We start from the raw sequence: 18,534 nt of genomic DNA on the forward strand, positions 1-18,534 counted from the left end.
TTGTCAGATATTTTTGTAAACACTTGTCTAATAATTTTCAATGATGGTGCAAATAGGTATATTATCTATAAAATCTTTCTAGATATGTATGAGAACACTCAAATTTCTCATTTTTCTTCTAGTATTCTAAATGACTGTATGGCAAAGCTTTTTCTGTTATAATCAGAATACCAGTTGATATTGAAAAAATCATCTTAATAGGAATTATTATGCAGTATTTGATCAGTAGTGTATAAAGCCTGACTTCAACAGGGATTGCTTTGGAGGTAGTTTTGTGCTGAGAAAAAAAAATATCCCATGGGATAAAAATTTGTAGCTGGCATAACTAAATATTGTTCAATAAATTGGTAAGGGATAATGATATTTTTGTTCTGCTAATTTTTTATGTCTTATAGATATTGGGCTGGTTTTACTGGTTCAAGTTTACTCATTTTGTTACATTAAGCCATTTTGTATTTTCAGGCTCATTTTGTTTTCATTACAGTAACTGGAATTTTCAATGCTTCTTTAGTATAATACAGCCTTTAGTTATTACAAAGAGGGATGCTTCTAAGCATTGTATAGTATTTTCATGTTTCTTCAATTAAGGCTTAAATAGGAGGTGCTTTATGTTGCTAGGGATTTTTTTCAGTCTCTAAGCACTGGCTTTCTGTAGTGTGATTTTAAAAAAATTATAATAATACCACGTATGGGACTATTTTCTGTGTAGGTTAGTCCTGCAATTGTTGCCAAAGAACTGTCAGTGTCTGACACAGATGTCTCAGAAGTATCCTGGACTGATAATGGGACCTTTAACTTATCCGAGGGGTATTCTCCACAGACAGACACATCTGATGGTATGTAACAGCTTCATCTATATCACCACTGGATTCCAGACATGCAGGTTACCTCAAAATTATTAGACAATTTGAGGACAGAAGGTTTTGAGGCTGTTACTTTTCCCTGTGAAATTAATTTAAGGTTAATCTTAGTGTTTTGTATAGTTTTGGATACATCTTGTGTAAGAACTGTCTTCATCTTAAAAATGTTAAAGTACATCAGCAAGTGTCTAAAATAAATAAGTAGCGCCTGGTAAAACCCAACACATTCAATACATGCCAGGTGTAGCACTCTCTTCTACCAAACCTTTTAAGCAAATAAACCTTTTAAAATTACTACTATTGCTTTTGTGGGTAAGCTAAGCAAATAAAAGCTGAGAAAGAAACAGTGAATACACTGACTTGTTAAACAGCCAATTAAAGAAAGTCTTATCAGGTTTTATTACTAGAAATTAAGACAGCCAGCAATGAGCCTATGAAGACTTAGACTAGAAAAGATTCTCAAGCACTTGGCTAGATCTTGACCAGAATAAAGTTCTTACTTTTTATGGACCAAGCCATCAGTAAACACTTTGCTGGAATAAAGATTAAGAACAACAGTAGTTTGATGTAATCTTACCTGTGGATCTGTTGCTCTGCTCATCTTGCATTTCTCCTAGGAAAAGTTCTTTGTAAATGGCAAGCAGGATGATACTACAGGCCAAATTAATAATTTCAGTTATTTTCCTAATATTTCAAGTTGTAAATAGGCAGCATTGTATGATCACAGAACTGTAAGTTGTAAAAAGCAATTGTCATTCATCTCATCTATCTTCCTATCTAAAGCAGGTTCAAAGCTCTTCATTAAAGCTTTATGAAGTTTCTCAGGGCTGTGACCACTTGAATTCTGAACACCTCTAGTGGTAGAGATTCAGCAACTTCCCTGGAAAGCCTTTTTCAATATTTGCTTACCCTTATGATGAAGAGGTTTTCTTCTCATAGTGAGTCAAAATTTCCCCATGTTCCAGTTTGTGTCAGTTTAGTCTGATCCTTTCACTGTGGACTAGAAAAGTCAGGCTCATCTTCTCTCTACCTTCCCATTCAGCAGTTAAACTGATTCCCCCTTTGCCGCCTTCTTTTGGGGCCAAACAAGGCCCATTCTCTCAGCATCTACATACATCCTGTTTTCTAGCCCCCTAAATAATCATGCTGGCCCTCCATGGGATTCAGTCCTGTGTCTAAAACTGGAGAAGTCAAAACTGGGCAAAGTACTTCAATGTGTACTCTCAGTTGCTGAATAGAGGAGGAAAATCCCTTCCACTGACTTTCTGCCTTCAATTTTGCTACTAGAGCTCAGTGAGGTTGGCCTTCCTTGCTACAAGGGCATACCACTGACTTGCTGCCTACAGAGCTTTTTCTGGAAAGCTGCTTTTCTTGTTGCCCCCAGCCTGTACTGATGCACAGGTTATTCCATCTCAGATGCAAGACTTCACATTTGCTTTTGCTGAATGTCATGATGTTCCTTTTCAGCCTGTTCCTTTCTGAAGCCTGTTGAGGTCCCTTTGAAGGCATCCTGACCTCCAGAATATCAAATACATCTGCCCCACAGCAATTCCTTTCTGCCCATGAACTTGCAGAGTGCACTCCAGCCTTTAATCCAAGTCATTAATAAAAACCCCAAACAGTGCTAGTTTCAGTCCCTGTGACAGACACCAATAACCAGCCTCCAGCTGTGCCTTGTGTCGCTGCTGAAGCCTTTGACCCCCACAGTCCGGCCATTTTTCCAATTACCTTACAGTTCCCTTACCCTGTTTGCTCACCAGCTTGCCTGTAAGGATCACGTGGGAAACTCTATTCAAAGCCTTGCTAAGTGAAAAATAACATCAGCTCTTCTTCTCCATGGAGCATTTCAGCAGATGGGACATACAAAGAAGTGCAAGACCAAATGGGATGCATTCAAGGACTGGCTTATCTCCTGTCAAAGCTCTGTGCATTTGGGCCACCACTCTGCATGCAGCACAACCCTTCCTCCTCACCTTCCCAGCCTGTCTTTCCTAAAGAAAATGGAGAAAATGACATGAGTAATTTTTAGGATTTATTTCCTTAACCCTTATGAATGCTCCTACAACAAGCTCCTATTGCTTGTTTTCATAGAAAGTAAGTTCAAACTGATTACTTTTTACCTTCTCATTCAAATACTTGATGAAAGTATTAGCTTGTGCCGATTTAGGCTCTTCCACAGGCCATGTACTCCACATGTAAAATATACGTGGTATGTTTTGCACATTTCTAATAACAAATACTGTGTCATTCATTAATGCAGCCATTAAAATCCAATGTTGATTACATCCTACTTTTTATCCTTTTGACAACATGAAACAATTCTGATCATCTGTAGAGTTTCCACTTTCTGTTTCCTTTTTAATACAAGCATTGGCCAAGAGAGGAAAAAGAAATTAGTCTTTACATTGGTTTTATATCTTTATTTAAATAGATAAACATTCTTTCTATTACTCCATATGCATGTTAAAAGCTTGTAACACATCCTTACATGTTTACATATTTGTAGTTTATATATATTGTGAAGAGAAATAAATTTTAGGACTTCATGTGGTTGGTATATTTAGAAATAGCTGTGTTGAAGATTTGCATGGGTTGTTTCATTACAGATAGATACCTAAAAAAGTTAGCTTTAAAAAGTTATTTTGTTCAAATAGTTAAGTTGATACCAGCTGATTTGTGGTGCTAGATTTATGACCTCAAAACCATTTTGTTTTAGATGTCACACAAAGCTCCTTCTAGTAGCGAACTACTAGAGTAGGGACTAGTAAATGTATTCGGAAGAACACTTGCTACTCGCACTGTTACATGTGGCTGCCTTTTGGGGAAACATTTTGTGAGTGCTAACACTGTTTTCTTCTGTTAACCCTGTAATAGATTTTGACCGACCTAGTGATCATGAAGAAGCTTTCGCTAGAGATCTTTTAGAGTTTCCCTCTTTAGAAAATGGTGCCGGCACAAACGATGACGATGACTCAAGCATTGGTTTGCCCACCCAGCAAAAACGAAGGAAAGAGCAAACTGATGTCAAGGCGGATCATGCTTCCAGACAGAGTAAAGAGAGACCATCCACTGCAGGGCTGTCCTTGCCTTTGACCAGTGACCAAACCTTTAATTTAATGAGTGGAATTGCTGGCGATGTCATCACAGCTGCGGTGTCTGCTGCCATCAAAGACCAGCTGCAGTCCCTACAGCAAGCTCCCTCACAGGCAGCGCCCAGTTTGAGTGAGGAGACAGACACAGAGGAAGCTGATGATTTTGAACTGCTTGACCAGTCTGAGCTAGAGCAGATTGAGAAAGAATTGGGACTTTCACAAGGTCAAGAAGCAGAATCCCAGGAAAAGAAAAAGTCTTCAGGCTTCCTTTCAAATCTGCTTGGAAGTCATTAACCTTGAAGTTGCAGCTGGTAACAGAGAAGAAACTAAACATAAAACACAAAAAAATACCATCAAATACTACAAAAGAAAAACAAAAAACAAAAACAAAAAAAAGAGAGAAGAAAATTCTGAGCTGTAAGCTTTAACTATCCCTTTAGATGTGTTGTAATAATTTCCCTTATGCAGAGTGAATTAACTGGATAAGTATCAGCTAATACTGATAGTTTAATGTTTCTGGTAGTTATACCTCAATGTAATAGCATGGAAATGAATTCTCTATCCACTGTTTGGTTGCACTTGCGTGGTGGAAGTCAGTTGTTCAAAATAGTTGGGGGAGAGATTTCTTTTACCTTTTTGCCAACCATCTATTTTGGGGTCCTGAGCCAAATTTCCAATATCAGCAGTTTATTTACTCTAGTTTTCCAATCATGTAATACAATTAATGACTCATATTATGAGGGCAAGTTACCAGAGGGCTGCAGTGAGATGAACTGTATCTCACCTCCTTCAATCCTACCAAAAAGTGTGGATCCCTGCATTATGTGTAGTGCATCTACTATATATGAAACACATTAACTGACACAACTCGAGTTTAAATATGTGTGCAACACTACAAACCCCCTAGATTTCATACTTAAAACATTTGAATTATTTTGGATATGGTGATGCGTTTCCAAGTTTTTTGCTGTTATAGGCTTGTAGAGTTGTAAAGTGGCATGTTATAGGACCACCTGCTGTGTTCCTTGATGGAGTCTGGTCCTTGGCAGTATTGCCCACGTGAAGTCAGCCAATGAAACTTTATGTTTAAAAGTTAATATTGTGTAAACTGAACAACCTTTTTGGGAGCAGGTGAGGGTAGTTATTGTTTGGAGTAGAGATTAGAGATTAAAAAAAAAAAAAAGGCAAAAAGGCTTTTTAGGTGCCACTTCCTTAATTTGAGATTCTGTAGGTTTTGGTTTGGCTTTTTTTTCCCATGATAGCTGCTTCCACTTGCAACAAAAGTTGTGTTGCAAGGTGATTATTTTAATATACTTAGAAGCATTTGGTGAGGTCAGTTGCTAGAGAAGACACTCAGAATCTTCTTCTTGGCATGTAATTTAAAACAAAAAATTAACTTGTTTAAATTGTTTGCCAGTTTAAAGTCCACACATGCTGAGTGAGTGGCATAGGATCTCAAGCAGATAACTTATTTTTCTAGGGCTTTTTTGTTCACTTGTGACAAAACTGCATTGCAATACCAAGCAATAGTAATCCAAGAGATAGTAAGAAATAAAGCTAGCTTTTTTAATGTGATGTAAACCATTAGCAAAGTTGAGGGACCATGTCAGCTGCTACTACTACTCAAGTAAATTTCCATTTGCTGGCATTTGAAGAGGTAAATACTGTCATCTAGGACCCTCAAAAAGTACAGCAACAGATGATAAAAATCTTCCACTAACATATATGTGTAGGTAAACCTGTGTTTGAAATTAACTTCATTTTGTATTTTTTTTTCTTTTGAGGTGGAAGAATAGGCAGATGGCCAAAAAGAGCATAGCAAAAGGAAGGATGCCGAGATGTTTTGACACTAGCTTTATTGTTGCTTGTGCTTTTTGTGTCAGTAATGCATATTGACTGTGTTTGCTGTCCTTTACCAGTAAAAGGGTAAGCCTGTGCCTTCATTATCAAATACATTATCAAATAAGTGGATGCTGGATATAGGTCCCACAAGACGCAGCTTTCAAATTACAATATCTCACACCTGAGTTTCTGGAAATCATTAGAAAACATGGCCCACATCACTTCCACAGCATTAGTTGTTAAGTTTCTTCTTTAGCTTTCACCAGGTTGTTCTTCTCATTTGGAAAAAACAAATTTAAAAACAAAATCAAATACCCAACCAAAATTTAAAAAAGATTTTTTTGGAAAATCAGTGAGTTTAAGAAGTTCTCAGATTATTTAAAAGCCTCATTTCCTTGCCGCACATTTAGGACAATCTGTACAGTTAAAAAGAGTACAAATCCAAGTTGCTGATGAAGCTTTGTGGGATGCCCAAACAACTGTGTGCTTCCTTGTCCAGGAGTACTGGTGCCAGAAGGGGAAACAGGCTGCAGGAGAGGGAGAGGCAGGAGGGAGGAAGCAGTCCTCCACAGGCTTTTCTGGAGCAGATTGGCAGGACAGACTAGCTGGCTGTCAATGGTGGCATTGTAATAGTGTGCACTTTATTGTTGTTTTATGGAAAATACTTGTGGTTATGGAAGTATGTAACACAGGGGAACTCTTCTAGAATAATAGATTAGATCAGAAAGAAAAGCAGTTGGAGGAGTTTCTCAGACTTTTTGTAAATTACCCATTTTCTGGTTTCAAGACTGATAAATAGATTGATTTTTCTCCAGTATGACTCTTTTTTTTTTTTTTTTCAGAAAGAAAAAAAAACAACCAAAACTTGAACAAATAAATCATTAAAGTTAGGGACACTGTTACTTATCTGAGAGTCTTTAGAATTTTTTTTCTGCTGTCATGATAGTAAATTACATTCAAGCCCCTAAATACTGTGTAATGGGAAGGATGTAATTCTGTAACATTTAATATTCTTTCTCAGGTAGTAAAAAGATGTCTAATTTTCTGCAGGAAATTATCTCTTCCCTTCCACACAACCACATGCAAGAAATACTTCACATGGACACAGTACATTCCACTGCCAGCAGTTCGCCAGCAAAACACAAAGAAAATGTTTCTCTCCATTGTGGATCCTCTCCACACTGCCCTCAGTTGGAAATCCCCTGAGAAAACTTCATTTTGCTCTATTATAGCAGCAGCCAAGAAACAGCAGTTCCTTAAAAATTCCTGTCACAATGGTCTGCAGCGTCTTTTACCAAGCACTATCGTCACCTTCCCATCCTTCAAACGGAATGCCTGGGCAGGAAGACAGGCAAGGGGGTATAAGGCAATACATAGCTTTGATACATGCTGTCTTTCCATGGAAAGCCTCCTTGCATGTAATTGCCAGTCAAAAGGCACACGGGCAGCGTAGAGGGCATAAGTGTGAGCCAATGCCATGGGGTAACACTGTGTGATCCTGCCCAGCACCTGGGATCGGTGCTGCTCGTGTTGTGTGTGTGTGTGTGTGTGCTTGTACCTGGCAGCAAAGGGCTCATCCTCTCGTGCCTTGCAGTGGCTTCTTCACGCATCCTGATGGAAGAAAAGGACGAATGTCAGGGCAGGGATTCAGGTCACTCGGAAAATTTTGTATTCTGAAAATTTCCCCTTGTGTCAGTACACGAGTGACAGGATCACCATTGGATTCGTGGCCTTTGGTGTGTCAAATCCAGTGCAAAACCACCCATTCCCATCACACAGGTTTCCATGCATACGTACCACACACCTACTGACCACTCTTCTGTTTGTTAGTTGGAAAAAAATGCTGTTCTATGCAGAGGAGGTTAAATAATTGTAACCCAAAGTAACAGGATGTGAAGAGATACTCGTTCTACTTGTTCTGTGTTCATTGTGCACTTTTTCCAGGCTGTCCCAGCCTTCTGAACAAATAAATCCCTGTAGTCTCCACGTCTGTTCTCAGCACATGAGCAGCGTCGCAGTCTGTGAGTACCCCCCACCCGGGCAACCAGAAACTGGAGAATTACAAAATGTCCGTATTTAAGTATTCTGCAGCACTTTACCTGCCTGATCACTGTTTTGTAAACATGGAACTACTATATTGATTGTTTTAATAAATATGTGTTAGTTTTTATCTTTCATCATCTCATTGTGCGTTTGCTCCCAGAAATGGAAATAAACCCTATAACAACAAACGGGGTGACCTTACTACTCTCTAGAACCACCTGAAAGGAGGTTCTAGCCAGGTGGGGTTTGGCTTCTTCCCCCAGGTAACCAGTGACAGGACAAGAAGACAGTCGTAAGCTGCAGCCAGGGAGGTTTAGGTTGGTCATCGGGAAGAATTTCTTCACGGAAAGGGTGATCAGATACTGGAATGGGCTGCCCAGGGAGGAGGTGGAGTCACCGTCCCTGGAGGTGTTTCAGGAAAGACTGGGCGTGGCTCCGAGTGCCGTGGTCTAGTTGACGAGGCGGTGTTCGGCTCGATGATCGGAGAGATCTTTTCCAAGCTAACTGATTCCGTGAAAACAACCAAACAAACGAAACAAAAAGAAACAAAACCAAAGCAAACCCAACCCACCGAAGGCGAAAAGCCACACCCGGCACGGCCCGTGGGGCGGCGCTCCCGCCGCTGCCGCGCCCTCCGGCCGCCAGGGGGCGCGCGGGCCGCCCCCACCGGACGCCGCGCGGCCGCTTCCTGCCCGCGCGCCCGGCATCGCCCGCTCCGCCGGCCGCAGGTGCGTGTCCCGGGCCTGACGGGATGGGATGAGATGGGATGGGACGGGATGGGATGGACCGGCCCGAGCCAGGGAGGGTAGCAGAGGCGGGGGTCAGGCGGCGTGGCCCGGCCGAGCCGGCTGCGCTCCCTTGGGATGCATGCTCCCTGTGATCCCGGCCTGGTCCGCGCCTAGCCTGGTGGCTTCCGGCTGCTGCCTGCGCCCTGTCTTATCTCTTGGCGGTTTTTTGTTTTTGTTTTTTTTTTTTTTTTTTTTTATTTCTTTATCTATAGGTTTTGCGCGAATTTTAGTTGTCTGTGCCTTGTGCCAAAATTCGGGAGACGGGCTCAATTTAAATCCAACCGAAGACAGCTAAAAATCAGCCGTAAAAAGGAGCCTCAGGGGAGATCGCGATTTGGCTGGAAGGGCTTGGCTGTGCTGCGGGCCTGTGAGTGCCTGGGGTTTGGTTTTCCTGAGCCCCACACAAGGGAGGACTCGGGGCTTCAGCCCTGGGGCTTAAAGCGGGAGGGGAAATTGCAGGCGGGTCATGGGAAGGTGTTGTGTAACTACACGGGATTTCTCTGTTTCGTGCAGTTTGAGTTGTAAACACGTCTCCACGTAATAGTCAGAGGTGAAGGTTTACGGCTTTAGCTTCTCTTAGGTACAAACCCCTTCTTCTGAGCTGCCTTGTTTTGGGTGGGGCGGAGCGGGAGGAGGTTGGGTGTTTTTAAACGCCCCCGTGGTAATGTAGCGTGTAGCTTCTGTCTGTCCGTCATGGACACAGTGTTCTGCCTCAGGGTCCTGCAAGGGGTTTGTCACTAACAGCCAGCGTGACTCTGAGTCAGTGGTTTATGGCAAAGGTTGGTGCTTGGGCGGGGAGAAGGGCAGGGAGCGCTGCAGGTGGCAGGGGAACGCCTCAGGGAATACTTGGGATCTGTCAGTGAGCAGAGAACACATTTTTCTCTGAAACACAAAAAGCATCTGTTACACTGAGTAGATGCTTATAGTACTCCAGATGATATGGCCTTTATTTTCTGCATCCCCCCTGTCACTATCACACTGTAGATAGCACAAGCAATAATAAGTAAAGAGCCCAGTGGTTCCAGGGAATGAGCATTTAATAACATGTGTTTTGACTATATTCACTGCTTCTCCCTGTTAGTAGCTTCAGGGAGGGGCTGCTTTTCCTCTCCCTGCTTTCAGACCCGCCTCAGTCTGATGTATTATTTCATCTTTCTGCAGTTTAAGCCATAGTTTTTCTAAATGAGTTAAACAATGAGGGTGCTTTCTGTGATCTCCAATGTGGGAAATGAATTTTTGAGAATTTTTTTGGTTTAGGAGCATTTGCTTTTTTAGCTCTTTGCTTTTGGAGCATTCAGTAGATTCAATCAACTTTGTTTTAAAAAATTTGAAAAACTAAGTTTCATTAAGCACTGAGAAGGAAGGAAATGTGTGGGTTTGGAAAGGCAGCATCAGTGGACAGTGGAGGGAGACCAGGCTTAGCAGTGGCTTCAAGTGCTAGATCTAGGTATGACTGACTGCATCTCCAGATGAACAGCTCTGCAGGGTAAAATGTTGTCAACACTACATTCCTCCAAAGTAGCTAAGAAAGTATTATTTTTGAATGCAGTAACTTTTTTTTTGCCATTTAAAAAGGCTGTGGAAAATAGATAATAGCCTGTAAGCAGGTTTTCCCTTTTTACCCTTGTTTCTGAGGAATCACTGGTCTCCTTAAAGTCTTACAGTTGGCAGAACATGAGCTTGTTAAGAACCTCTAGTCACTCACCTTCAGTGAAAAGCATAGAGCTTTTGAAATATTGTTGCTGTGTGTGGGGGCCCTCTCATGCATCCCAATTCCAGCAGGCACAGCGGGTTCTGCATCCAGGGCTGGGATGCTCAGCTGCTGTTGTGGTACAAGTAAACTCAAAGTCTTTTGTTTATAAGTTTCCTGTTGTGCTCCTGCCCGTGAATACTGTGCTCATTGCTGATGCTGGTGTCTAATAAATTTAATTCTGTGCAAGAACTGTGTGTCTAACATTGCCTTAAAAGAAGGTTGTCAGGCTGTTGTGTTGGGGCATTTTGTGTCTGATACTTAATGTTTTTAGCATGATTTTATTTTTTTGCCATTTTCTAGTAATGGCCACCTACACTTGCATCACTTGCCGTGTGGCTTTCAAGGATGGTGACATTCAGCGTGCCCATTACAAAACCGACTGGCACAGGTACAACCTGAAGCGTAAAGTTGCTGACATGCCTCCTGTTACTGCTGAGAATTTCCAAGAGAGAGTCCTGGCACAGAGAGCAGTAGCAGAGGAGCAGAACAAAATCACTGCCACGTACTGCACAGTGTGCAGCAAGAGGTTCTCCACCTTCAATGCTTATGAGAATCACCTGAAGTCCAAGAAGCACCTGGAGCTGGAGAAGAAAGCTGTCCAAGCTGTCAGCAAGAAGGTGAAAATATTAAATGAGAAGAATCTGGAAAAGGGGCTGGCCCCAGAGAGTCTAAATAAAGATGAAATGAACACAGCTATTCAGCAAGCCATCAGAGCCCAGCCATCTTCATCTCCAAAGAAGACACCTCTACCTCCTAGTAATGCGAGTAGCTCTCCAGTTTCCAGGGAAAGCACCAGCTTGTCCCAGAGCAGAGAACGACCAGAAATACCTCCACGGCTGCAGTGGTTTGAACAGCAAGCAAGGAAGCTGGCCAAGCAACAAACAGAGGAAGAAGAGGGTAATGAGGAAGGTAAGGCAGTAAACACATTGACAGAAGATAGCTTGGGGTAAGCTATGGTTTCAGCAAAAGCTTCCTCCTAACTTCTGTGAAGTGTAGCATTTTCCATCACAGAAGGTCTTGCTGTTGCTGAAATTTTCAGTTTAACAAAGGAGTTAAGGTTGGCCCATGTTTGCAGTCAAGGACTCTGTGTTAGTGTCTGTACTGCCAGCTGTTCAACGTACAGACAGACATTAATGCATGTAAAGATTGAGTATAAATAGTCACTAGTATATCTATATAATAGAGCACTATTTCCTACATAAAACGTCAGAGGAAGTTTCCTTTAAAGAAGGCTAATGTAACAGGTTACTCTAAAACTACTTCTGAAAAATAAATGAACAAAAATCCAATTACAATCATATGCTATTGTCCCAACTCACTTCCTGATCTGTTGATGGGAGGTGGGACTGTGCTTGATTTTGTTTCCCTCTGCCCATCAAGACTGGAGGAGAAAGTTTGCTCTTTAACCTGTGTGTCATCACTTCTCAGCATTTTGATGTCTGTGTTAAAACAGGTTTAAGAGTTGCCACCCCAGTGGCCTTTTTCTATGAATACAGCTCTGTGTTAGAGGTCAGCCTGGAAAGAAGACAGCTGAAAAGATCATAGCTTCAGAATTTCCAGAAAAGAGTTATTTTTAACCTTTTATTTCAGTGCTGTAGTTGACAGTGCAGTTCCAAACGCATCTGTTGGAGCAGTTGAATGGGGTGATTGAGCTGTAGCAAGGGGACAGGTATGAATGAGATGGAACTTCATTCCAGCTTCTGAAAGCCGTGTGTCACATTACTGCATCTATTACAGCAGTTTTGTGCTCTTGAAATTTCAGTTGCAGTTTAGTGAATCTGTTCTACATGAGAAGAAACATTTACCTCTGAACATACATTGTAATACCTAAACAAGAAGCCAGCTTACACCTCTCTAGTGTTAATGTGTTAGTCATAAATTGTATTGTGAAAATCTTAGTAGGTTTCTGAATGTTAACTGTTCTTTTAAGTGTGTGAACAGGAGTGTGTTTTCTTCACTGCTGGAAATGAGTATTTTCCTGATGTCACCAGAGTTGTCTTTTTTTCAATGAGCCATGCTTGTGTTCTTGCACTGTGGTGAATTAAATTTAAGGCCTAGAAACAGCAGTAAAGTGTTAATAGTTGAGAAAATTGAGGGGGGAAAGTATCAGATCTGCCAGCAGTTTTTATGAGCGACCTTTTGCTTTGCTGTACATCTTAAAAAGAAATGTCTTTTACTGGCAATGGTAAATCCTTGCACCTGGAAGTGACTGTGTGGCACCTAGCTGTAAGAACAAAAAATGCAATATGTTCTGTGATGGCTTTTTCTGATTTATTTGGGACTTACTTTGCTTGGGAAAAGTATAAAATAAACATGTTTTTTTTAAACTTCCTTTAAAAGACTGGGAAGATATGGATTCTGATGAAGACATTGGCTCTGATGAAGAGATGGAAAGTGTGGAAGAAGAAGAAGAGGAACAGCAGGCAGAGGCTGAAAGCATTCCTGCTGTTGGGGCCATACCAGTCACAGACTGCTTGTTCTGTCCCCATCACTCAAGATCTCTCACAAAAAATGTGGCGCATATGACAAAAATCCACAGCTTCTTTATTCCAGACATAGAGTACCTTGTGGATCTCAGAGGACTAATCAAGTATCTTGGTATGACTGAATGTTCTCTAATTTTTTGTCAGGATAATTATATTCTGATAGTGCTTATTTTCGTTTGGATATGACACCAAATGTTTTGGTTTGGGTTCCTTTATTTTTTTTGTCTGAGTGCTGTCAATATTTTGATCATGAGCAGGACCACAGGCTTTCCAGGGAGAATGAGAGAAAACTTGGATGAGCAAACATGGCCATGTAGCCTGTAGGTCTCACATAGTTTTCTGATGATGAGAAAGTTGTTCAGATAACGTGAAATTTGGGGCAGAATTCTGTTGCTAAAGTGTACATATGAACTGTGTTGTCCTACCAGTGAGTCACAAGTATTTGTCTCTTTGGTTTACAATAGTTGTGAGAGAGCTAAAAAGGAAAATAATGTATCATCCTTCAAGTCTAAAAATAATAATGAGAATAAAATAATTTTGGAGTATTGGATAGAAAAATATGTTGGAAGTGTGAAATTTGTTACTGAGAATACTGAATGACCTTGTCACAAGAAATCTTTAAATGGCCAGACTTGTCCCTGGTGGGGCCATATGGTCAAGGCATAGGAACAGCAGAGCTATCCTGGAAATTAAGGGCTTGAGCCTCCTCTTAAGTCTTTCTGTCTGCAAGCTGTGAAAGCTTTGTCACAGAAATGTTAATTACTGACTAGGGAGATTTTGTTCAGATCATTAGAAATGCCAGTATTTTCTGCAGGAGAGAAAGTCGGCGTTGGGAAAATCTGCATCTGGTGCAATGAAAAGGGGAAATCCTTCTACTCTACGGAAGCAGTCCAGGCTCATATGAATGATAAAAGCCACTGCAAACTCTTCACAGATGGAGATGCTGCCCTGGAATTTGCAGATTTCTATGATTTTAGGTGAGGTCATTTCTCTTTGAGTGGGACACAGATGGGGACAGACAAAAGAACAGTTAATTATTACATTAGAAACTATTATTAATTCTTAAAATTTAATGGTGTTTTGGGTTCCAGTACTTATTTTGCATTGCTGGTTCCCCATTCTTTTAGGTAATGGTAACAAGAAGATTGGTGGTCTTCTTCTGTGCTCATTATTACCAGTCCTACATCAAAGTACATTTTGAATTCTGTTTTGTATGTTTGCTGTTACTGAATTGAGATTTCAGTGCACCAGCAAAGGCTATAAAAGGTCATAACTGTCTTTCCCACTACCTTATAAACAGACTGTGGACTTAAGACCTACTGTGGGTTTCTTACATCAGTTTCATTGTATAGCTGGAGTTGAACAGGACTGCTTTGATTTAGAGGTCTCTTGTTAAACTTCCTGCAACTTATCCTAAGCTGTGTTCATTTTAGTCAGAAATACCTCACATTATGGTGACAGGTGGAGCTTCTGGGAGCACTCATTCAGTAGCTGTGCAGAGCTGGTGATCCGCATTGTGGTGGGCTTTCACCATTAAGTCACTGTTAAGTGTGCAGCAGCAGAACTGTGCTGAGTTGCAGAACAGGGTGGAGGAGAGGGGTTCCTTGTCTCCAGGCTCTGTTCAGGGCAAAGTTCTGACATTAGGAACTCTAAGACCAAGGCAGGTGAAACATGACAATGTTTGTGCCTTGCTGTAGCCGTGCATCGTGGTACTTTTGTAGAGTGGGTCTGGATAGTTGTGACTACTCACCATGTTTAAACCATGTATTGCTGCTCTTCCACAGGAGCAGTTATCCTGATCACGAGGATGGGAAAGATATGGAGGGTCTTGGAAAGCACTCTGCAGAGAAAGAGTTGGATTATGATGATGACACCATGGAGCTGATCCTTCCATCAGGTGGGCACAGGGTTTTTGTGTTACAGCTTACTTCCCCTGCACTTCCCATATCTGCCTCCAGTACCTGCAGGACTGGCCATTGTTGTGTTTTCCTCTGGGAAGGGAGAAGGTAGTTTTGCATTTTGGGGTTATATCCTCACTTTCCATTATTTCATGGGCAAATAGTTTAGCTTCTTCAGCACTGATGGATATGTGGACTGGGGCAGTGGGTTGCTTTGCCCATTTTACATCTTCATTGTCATGTGACTCTCATGGTTTACTCCATCAAGAGTTTCCATATTTGTTTGAGTGCAACTTGGAGAGGCTATAACTTAGGTTATCTAGTATAGGAGTTTTTTGTAGAGAGCCAGCTCCCACCTAATTCAATAAACTAGTTCAGTAAATTAAATTATTAAATAGTCTTTATCTAGTTCAGCATTTGGCACTCTAGCTTTTTTTTTTTGTTGTTTGATGGTTTTTTATGAGGGGACCTCAGCCCTTTCATTCTGAAAAGTGCTGCCAACTCTTCAGTTACACAAGTTTCCCTGAATGTCAGCAAGTGGCTTCACTGTTTACTTGAAACAGCATTGCCTCTCTGCTCATTCCACTAATTAAGATTTTCTTTTCTGATATCTGTGTGTTTATTATCTGAGCTAAGGCCCTCTAGAATAGCAGCCCATTTTGTGTTTTTACTTCAAGCTGCTCTTACAGTAATTACATTGAGTTCCTAATAATCCTAACATTCTTAAGGTTCTGGATCCTAAAAAACATTTTTCAGCAGAGAGGTTTTCCATAGTTCTCACAAGGTGCTTGAGTACTCCATTTCAGAAGCTGTTTCATGGTGGATAATAAGATGTCCCCTCCTGTGAACAGGTGCCAGAGTGGGTCACCGTTCCTTGATGAGGTACTACAAGCAGCGTTTTGGTGTGACAAGAGACGTGGCTGTTGTGAAGAACAAGAAAGCCGTGGGTCGGGTGCTGCAGCAGTACCGAGCCTTGGGCTGGACAGGGCAGGCAGGTGAGTGACGATGGGAGGGCTTTGCAGAGGAGGAGGCTCTGGGATGTCATCAGTCTACAATTGCAGAGGTCAACTTTGCTCTACACGTGGGTTTTACACAGTAGTTAGTCTTCCATTAGTTTCATTTTAATTCCTGACATCCAAGCAGATATATGAAGTTTGTTTCTAAAATCCAGTGCAGCTTCTGTGCAAGCTTTTCATTCCATTGTTTGTGATACTTGGTGACTTCCTGAGATTTCTTGGTTTCTGCCTGTCCAAGTCACTACTCTTGCTATTTAATAATGTAACATAAGTCATGCTTTGACAGAATGCTTTTCCAGTTGGGGAACAGAGTTGTGGTCTGTATCCACTTTTGAAATACAAGAATCACACTTGGAATGCAATACAACCTTTTGCATTAAACACAGACATGGGTATTTGTAGAGGGAACTGGGCTTTCCCCAGAGAAAAGTGGAAAGAAGTGTACCAGTATGGGAAGGAAAAACTATGGGTAACTGCTGAAGTATGTGGGCAAGTCAGCTGGTAAGTAAGGTGGCAGACAGTGATCCATCTCTCTTCCTTCTCTCTCCCTGCAGGGGCCATCTCTGCTCAGCAGCGTGACATGCAGTACCTGCAGAGGATGAAGTCAAAATGGATGCTCAAGACAGGAATGAGTAACAATGCTACAAAGCAGATGCATTTCCGGATGCAAGTCAGATTCTGAGTTCCAAAGAGAACTGCCTACACCTGGTTATGGGAAGGGGGATTTAATGGTTTCTGGGTTGTGGATTCTCCTATTAAAATGGACTTGGTACCTATGAAATGCTGATGAGTTTGCTGGTGTGTCTTCCTCTGTAAAAAGAAGAATGACAGGGAACTTGTCTTTTCTGAACTAATGGTGGGCCTAACTTAAAAATAAAGTATTTTCAGTGGAATGTGTCAGAGTAGTGATGGCTATGACTGAAGGTACATGCATAGTCTTGTTGCCCATCTTTGTGCAGCCCATTTCTGGGGGGCAGTTGACATTGTCATTTGTCTGAATATCTTCAGTTTCCAATTCTACTAACTGGTTGAAGCCAAGAGGAGATCCTAGATCTAAATTCTTAAGATGGAGTGTATTGAATGTTTTCAGTTGTGGTGCCAGACATATTAGCTGGTTGTTTTGGAGTTCTAGCTGGCACTATTGAGGTGAAAATTTAAGAGCAAAGTTTCATGGAAGGTTAAGTAATAATTGTTTGAATAAATGCACTGATGGAAAACACAACTCCAGGATTAATACTGTGCTCAGAAGCTGACTGTACCTGCCTAATGCTCCAGCTCAGGGCTGGATTAATAATCTGCAGCGTAGTTGTTTTACATTTAATGTAATAAATTTTCATTTCCTGAAAACTGCTCAAAATTATCCTAACATTTAGATGAATGTCAATCAAAATTTTGCATTTCCTGCTTAAAACTCTGAAGATACTGTGGATGACAATGTTTGTTGTTCCCACTCAGTACTGGTGTTCGGTTATCATCATGCAGTGACCCAAGACATGCATTGGATGGAACAGGTAGGCTGTCCCACTTAAGCAGGTGAACTGTTGCAGGCTGGTGCAGAGAAAACCTGTGTGTTAGAGCTGAGGCAGCAGCACTGTATTGGTCCTGCTGGTGGAGATGTTAAATGTTTCCATGACTTTACCTGTTCTGACTTTCCTTTTAGGAAGCGGACAGCTTCAGAGTCATGGGCTGCCTCCTGATGCCCTGAGTTGTGTGCTGGACACTGAGCATATGCCACAGGAACATAGCTGTTTCCTTGCCAGTCAGTTCTTTGGGAAGGCAGCTGGCTACAGCCAGGTTTCACTTTTGCATTTAGGATTGCTCTGGATTCCCAAGAAGTGGCTTTCACTGTGTGGTTTTGATAAAAGTTTTCTTTCTTTCTTATGAGTGGTATGTGCATGATATCACTGAGAATAGTAGAGAGCGATTTGTCTGTTAATGCTGTATTTTGATTTAAAGTAGTTTTCTAGTTTCCCTAAGAGGTAAGTTCAGAAGTAGCAGCACCATTGACATGTCAGCACTTCTGAGAGAGCAGTGGATTTATGCGACTCTCAGGAAAGTGATAATTTCATTGTGGAGGTGCATGCTGTGTGGGAGTTTTGGTTTTGTGGATTTGTCTGTGGTGTCTTGCTCATTAGTGCAAGTGCTCATTTTCTGGTTCTTCAGTGAAAATTCTGCTGCCTTGGAAATTTTTTTGCTGTTCCTGTATTTACTGAGAGGAAAGAGCTTGAGCAGTAATGGAGGCTACAAGTTTGGCACAACATTTAGCAAGTAAACTGGCTAATACATTTAGAAAAGGTGTAGATTTAGAGTGAAGGGAAAACTGAAGCAGAGAGAATTTTCAAGAAAGGCTAGGTTCATATCCAAAACCTTAAAGTTGGATTTATTAATAAGTACCTCCTTTTTCTTGACAAAATAAAGTTACTGCCATTGTATATCCCTAGCTGGATCTGGTGCACATTTGAATTTACTGTAGAGGGTTCACTCTGGGTTATTAATTCTCAAAGTTAGAGGTAAGACACCTGGTCTCAGCTACGTGACTCAAGCTGTGTGAATCTTCAGACACCATATCCCTTATTACAGTCATGACCTGCCCCAGCCTGTGATTATGGTATGGATTTCTAGCACTGAGAATATACCCTGCTTGTATCTGACAAGTCTCACCATCTGGCCATTGGGAGCTGGACATGTTTTTTTCCTTTGGAGAATTACTATCAAAGGGTCTTACGTTTATGGATAAGTTAGATTGTCTTTATACA

At 41.3% G+C, this 18,534-nt stretch overlaps 2 protein-coding genes across 4 annotated transcripts in view; both read left to right on the plus strand.

Moving 5' to 3' along the window:
- The window catches only part of RETREG1 (reticulophagy regulator 1), a 64,631-nt gene extending 56,662 nt beyond the window's left edge, over positions 1-7,969 (plus strand). Inside the window, exons 8-9 of the mRNA XM_053963053.1 lie at positions 710-836; positions 3,735-7,969. Of these exons, the coding sequence (XP_053819028.1) occupies positions 710-836; positions 3,735-4,246 (639 nt within the window). The 3' untranslated portion in view covers positions 4,247-7,969. The remainder of the gene's footprint in view (positions 1-709; positions 837-3,734) is intronic.
- Positions 7,970-8,529: 560 nt separating this feature from the next.
- ZNF622 (zinc finger protein 622) lies at positions 8,530-18,146 on the plus strand. 3 transcript variants are annotated; one of them, XM_053953967.1, is made up of 9 exons: positions 8,530-8,565; positions 8,838-8,992; positions 9,139-9,205; positions 10,679-11,287; positions 12,719-12,976; positions 13,679-13,841; positions 14,649-14,761; positions 15,614-15,757; positions 16,333-18,146. In XM_053953967.1, the coding sequence occupies exons 4-9, from the start codon at positions 10,681-10,683 to the stop codon at positions 16,458-16,460; spliced, it is 1,413 nt and encodes a 470-aa protein (XP_053809942.1). In that variant the 5' UTR covers positions 8,530-8,565; positions 8,838-8,992; positions 9,139-9,205; positions 10,679-10,680; the 3' UTR covers positions 16,461-18,146. The 3 variants fall into 3 exon arrangements, with proteins under 3 accessions (XP_053809942.1, XP_053809932.1, XP_053809951.1); XM_053953957.1 differs by lacking the exon at positions 9,139-9,205 and having other exon boundaries at positions 8,536-8,565; XM_053953976.1 differs by lacking the exons at positions 8,838-8,992; positions 9,139-9,205 and having other exon boundaries at positions 8,536-8,565.
- Positions 18,147-18,534: the final 388 nt, after the last annotated feature.

The sequence above is a fragment of the Vidua chalybeata genome, chromosome 1, assembly GCF_026979565.1.
Source record: "Vidua chalybeata isolate OUT-0048 chromosome 1, bVidCha1 merged haplotype, whole genome shotgun sequence".
NCBI classification, from domain to species: Eukaryota; Metazoa; Chordata; class Aves; order Passeriformes; family Viduidae; genus Vidua; species Vidua chalybeata.

Excerpts from the sequence above, each read along its gene's own strand:
- ZNF622 (XM_053953967.1), top strand. The coding sequence starts at position 10,681 with ATGGCCACCTACACTTGCATCACTTGCCGTGTGGCTTTCAAGGATGGT. Across the intron at positions 11,288-12,718 it reads AGAAGAGGGTAATGAGGAAG|ACTGGGAAGATATGGATTCT; the intron begins GTAAGGCAGTAA and ends TTCCTTTAAAAG. Across the intron at positions 13,842-14,648 it reads GCAGATTTCTATGATTTTAG|GAGCAGTTATCCTGATCACG; the intron begins GTGAGGTCATTT and ends GCTCTTCCACAG.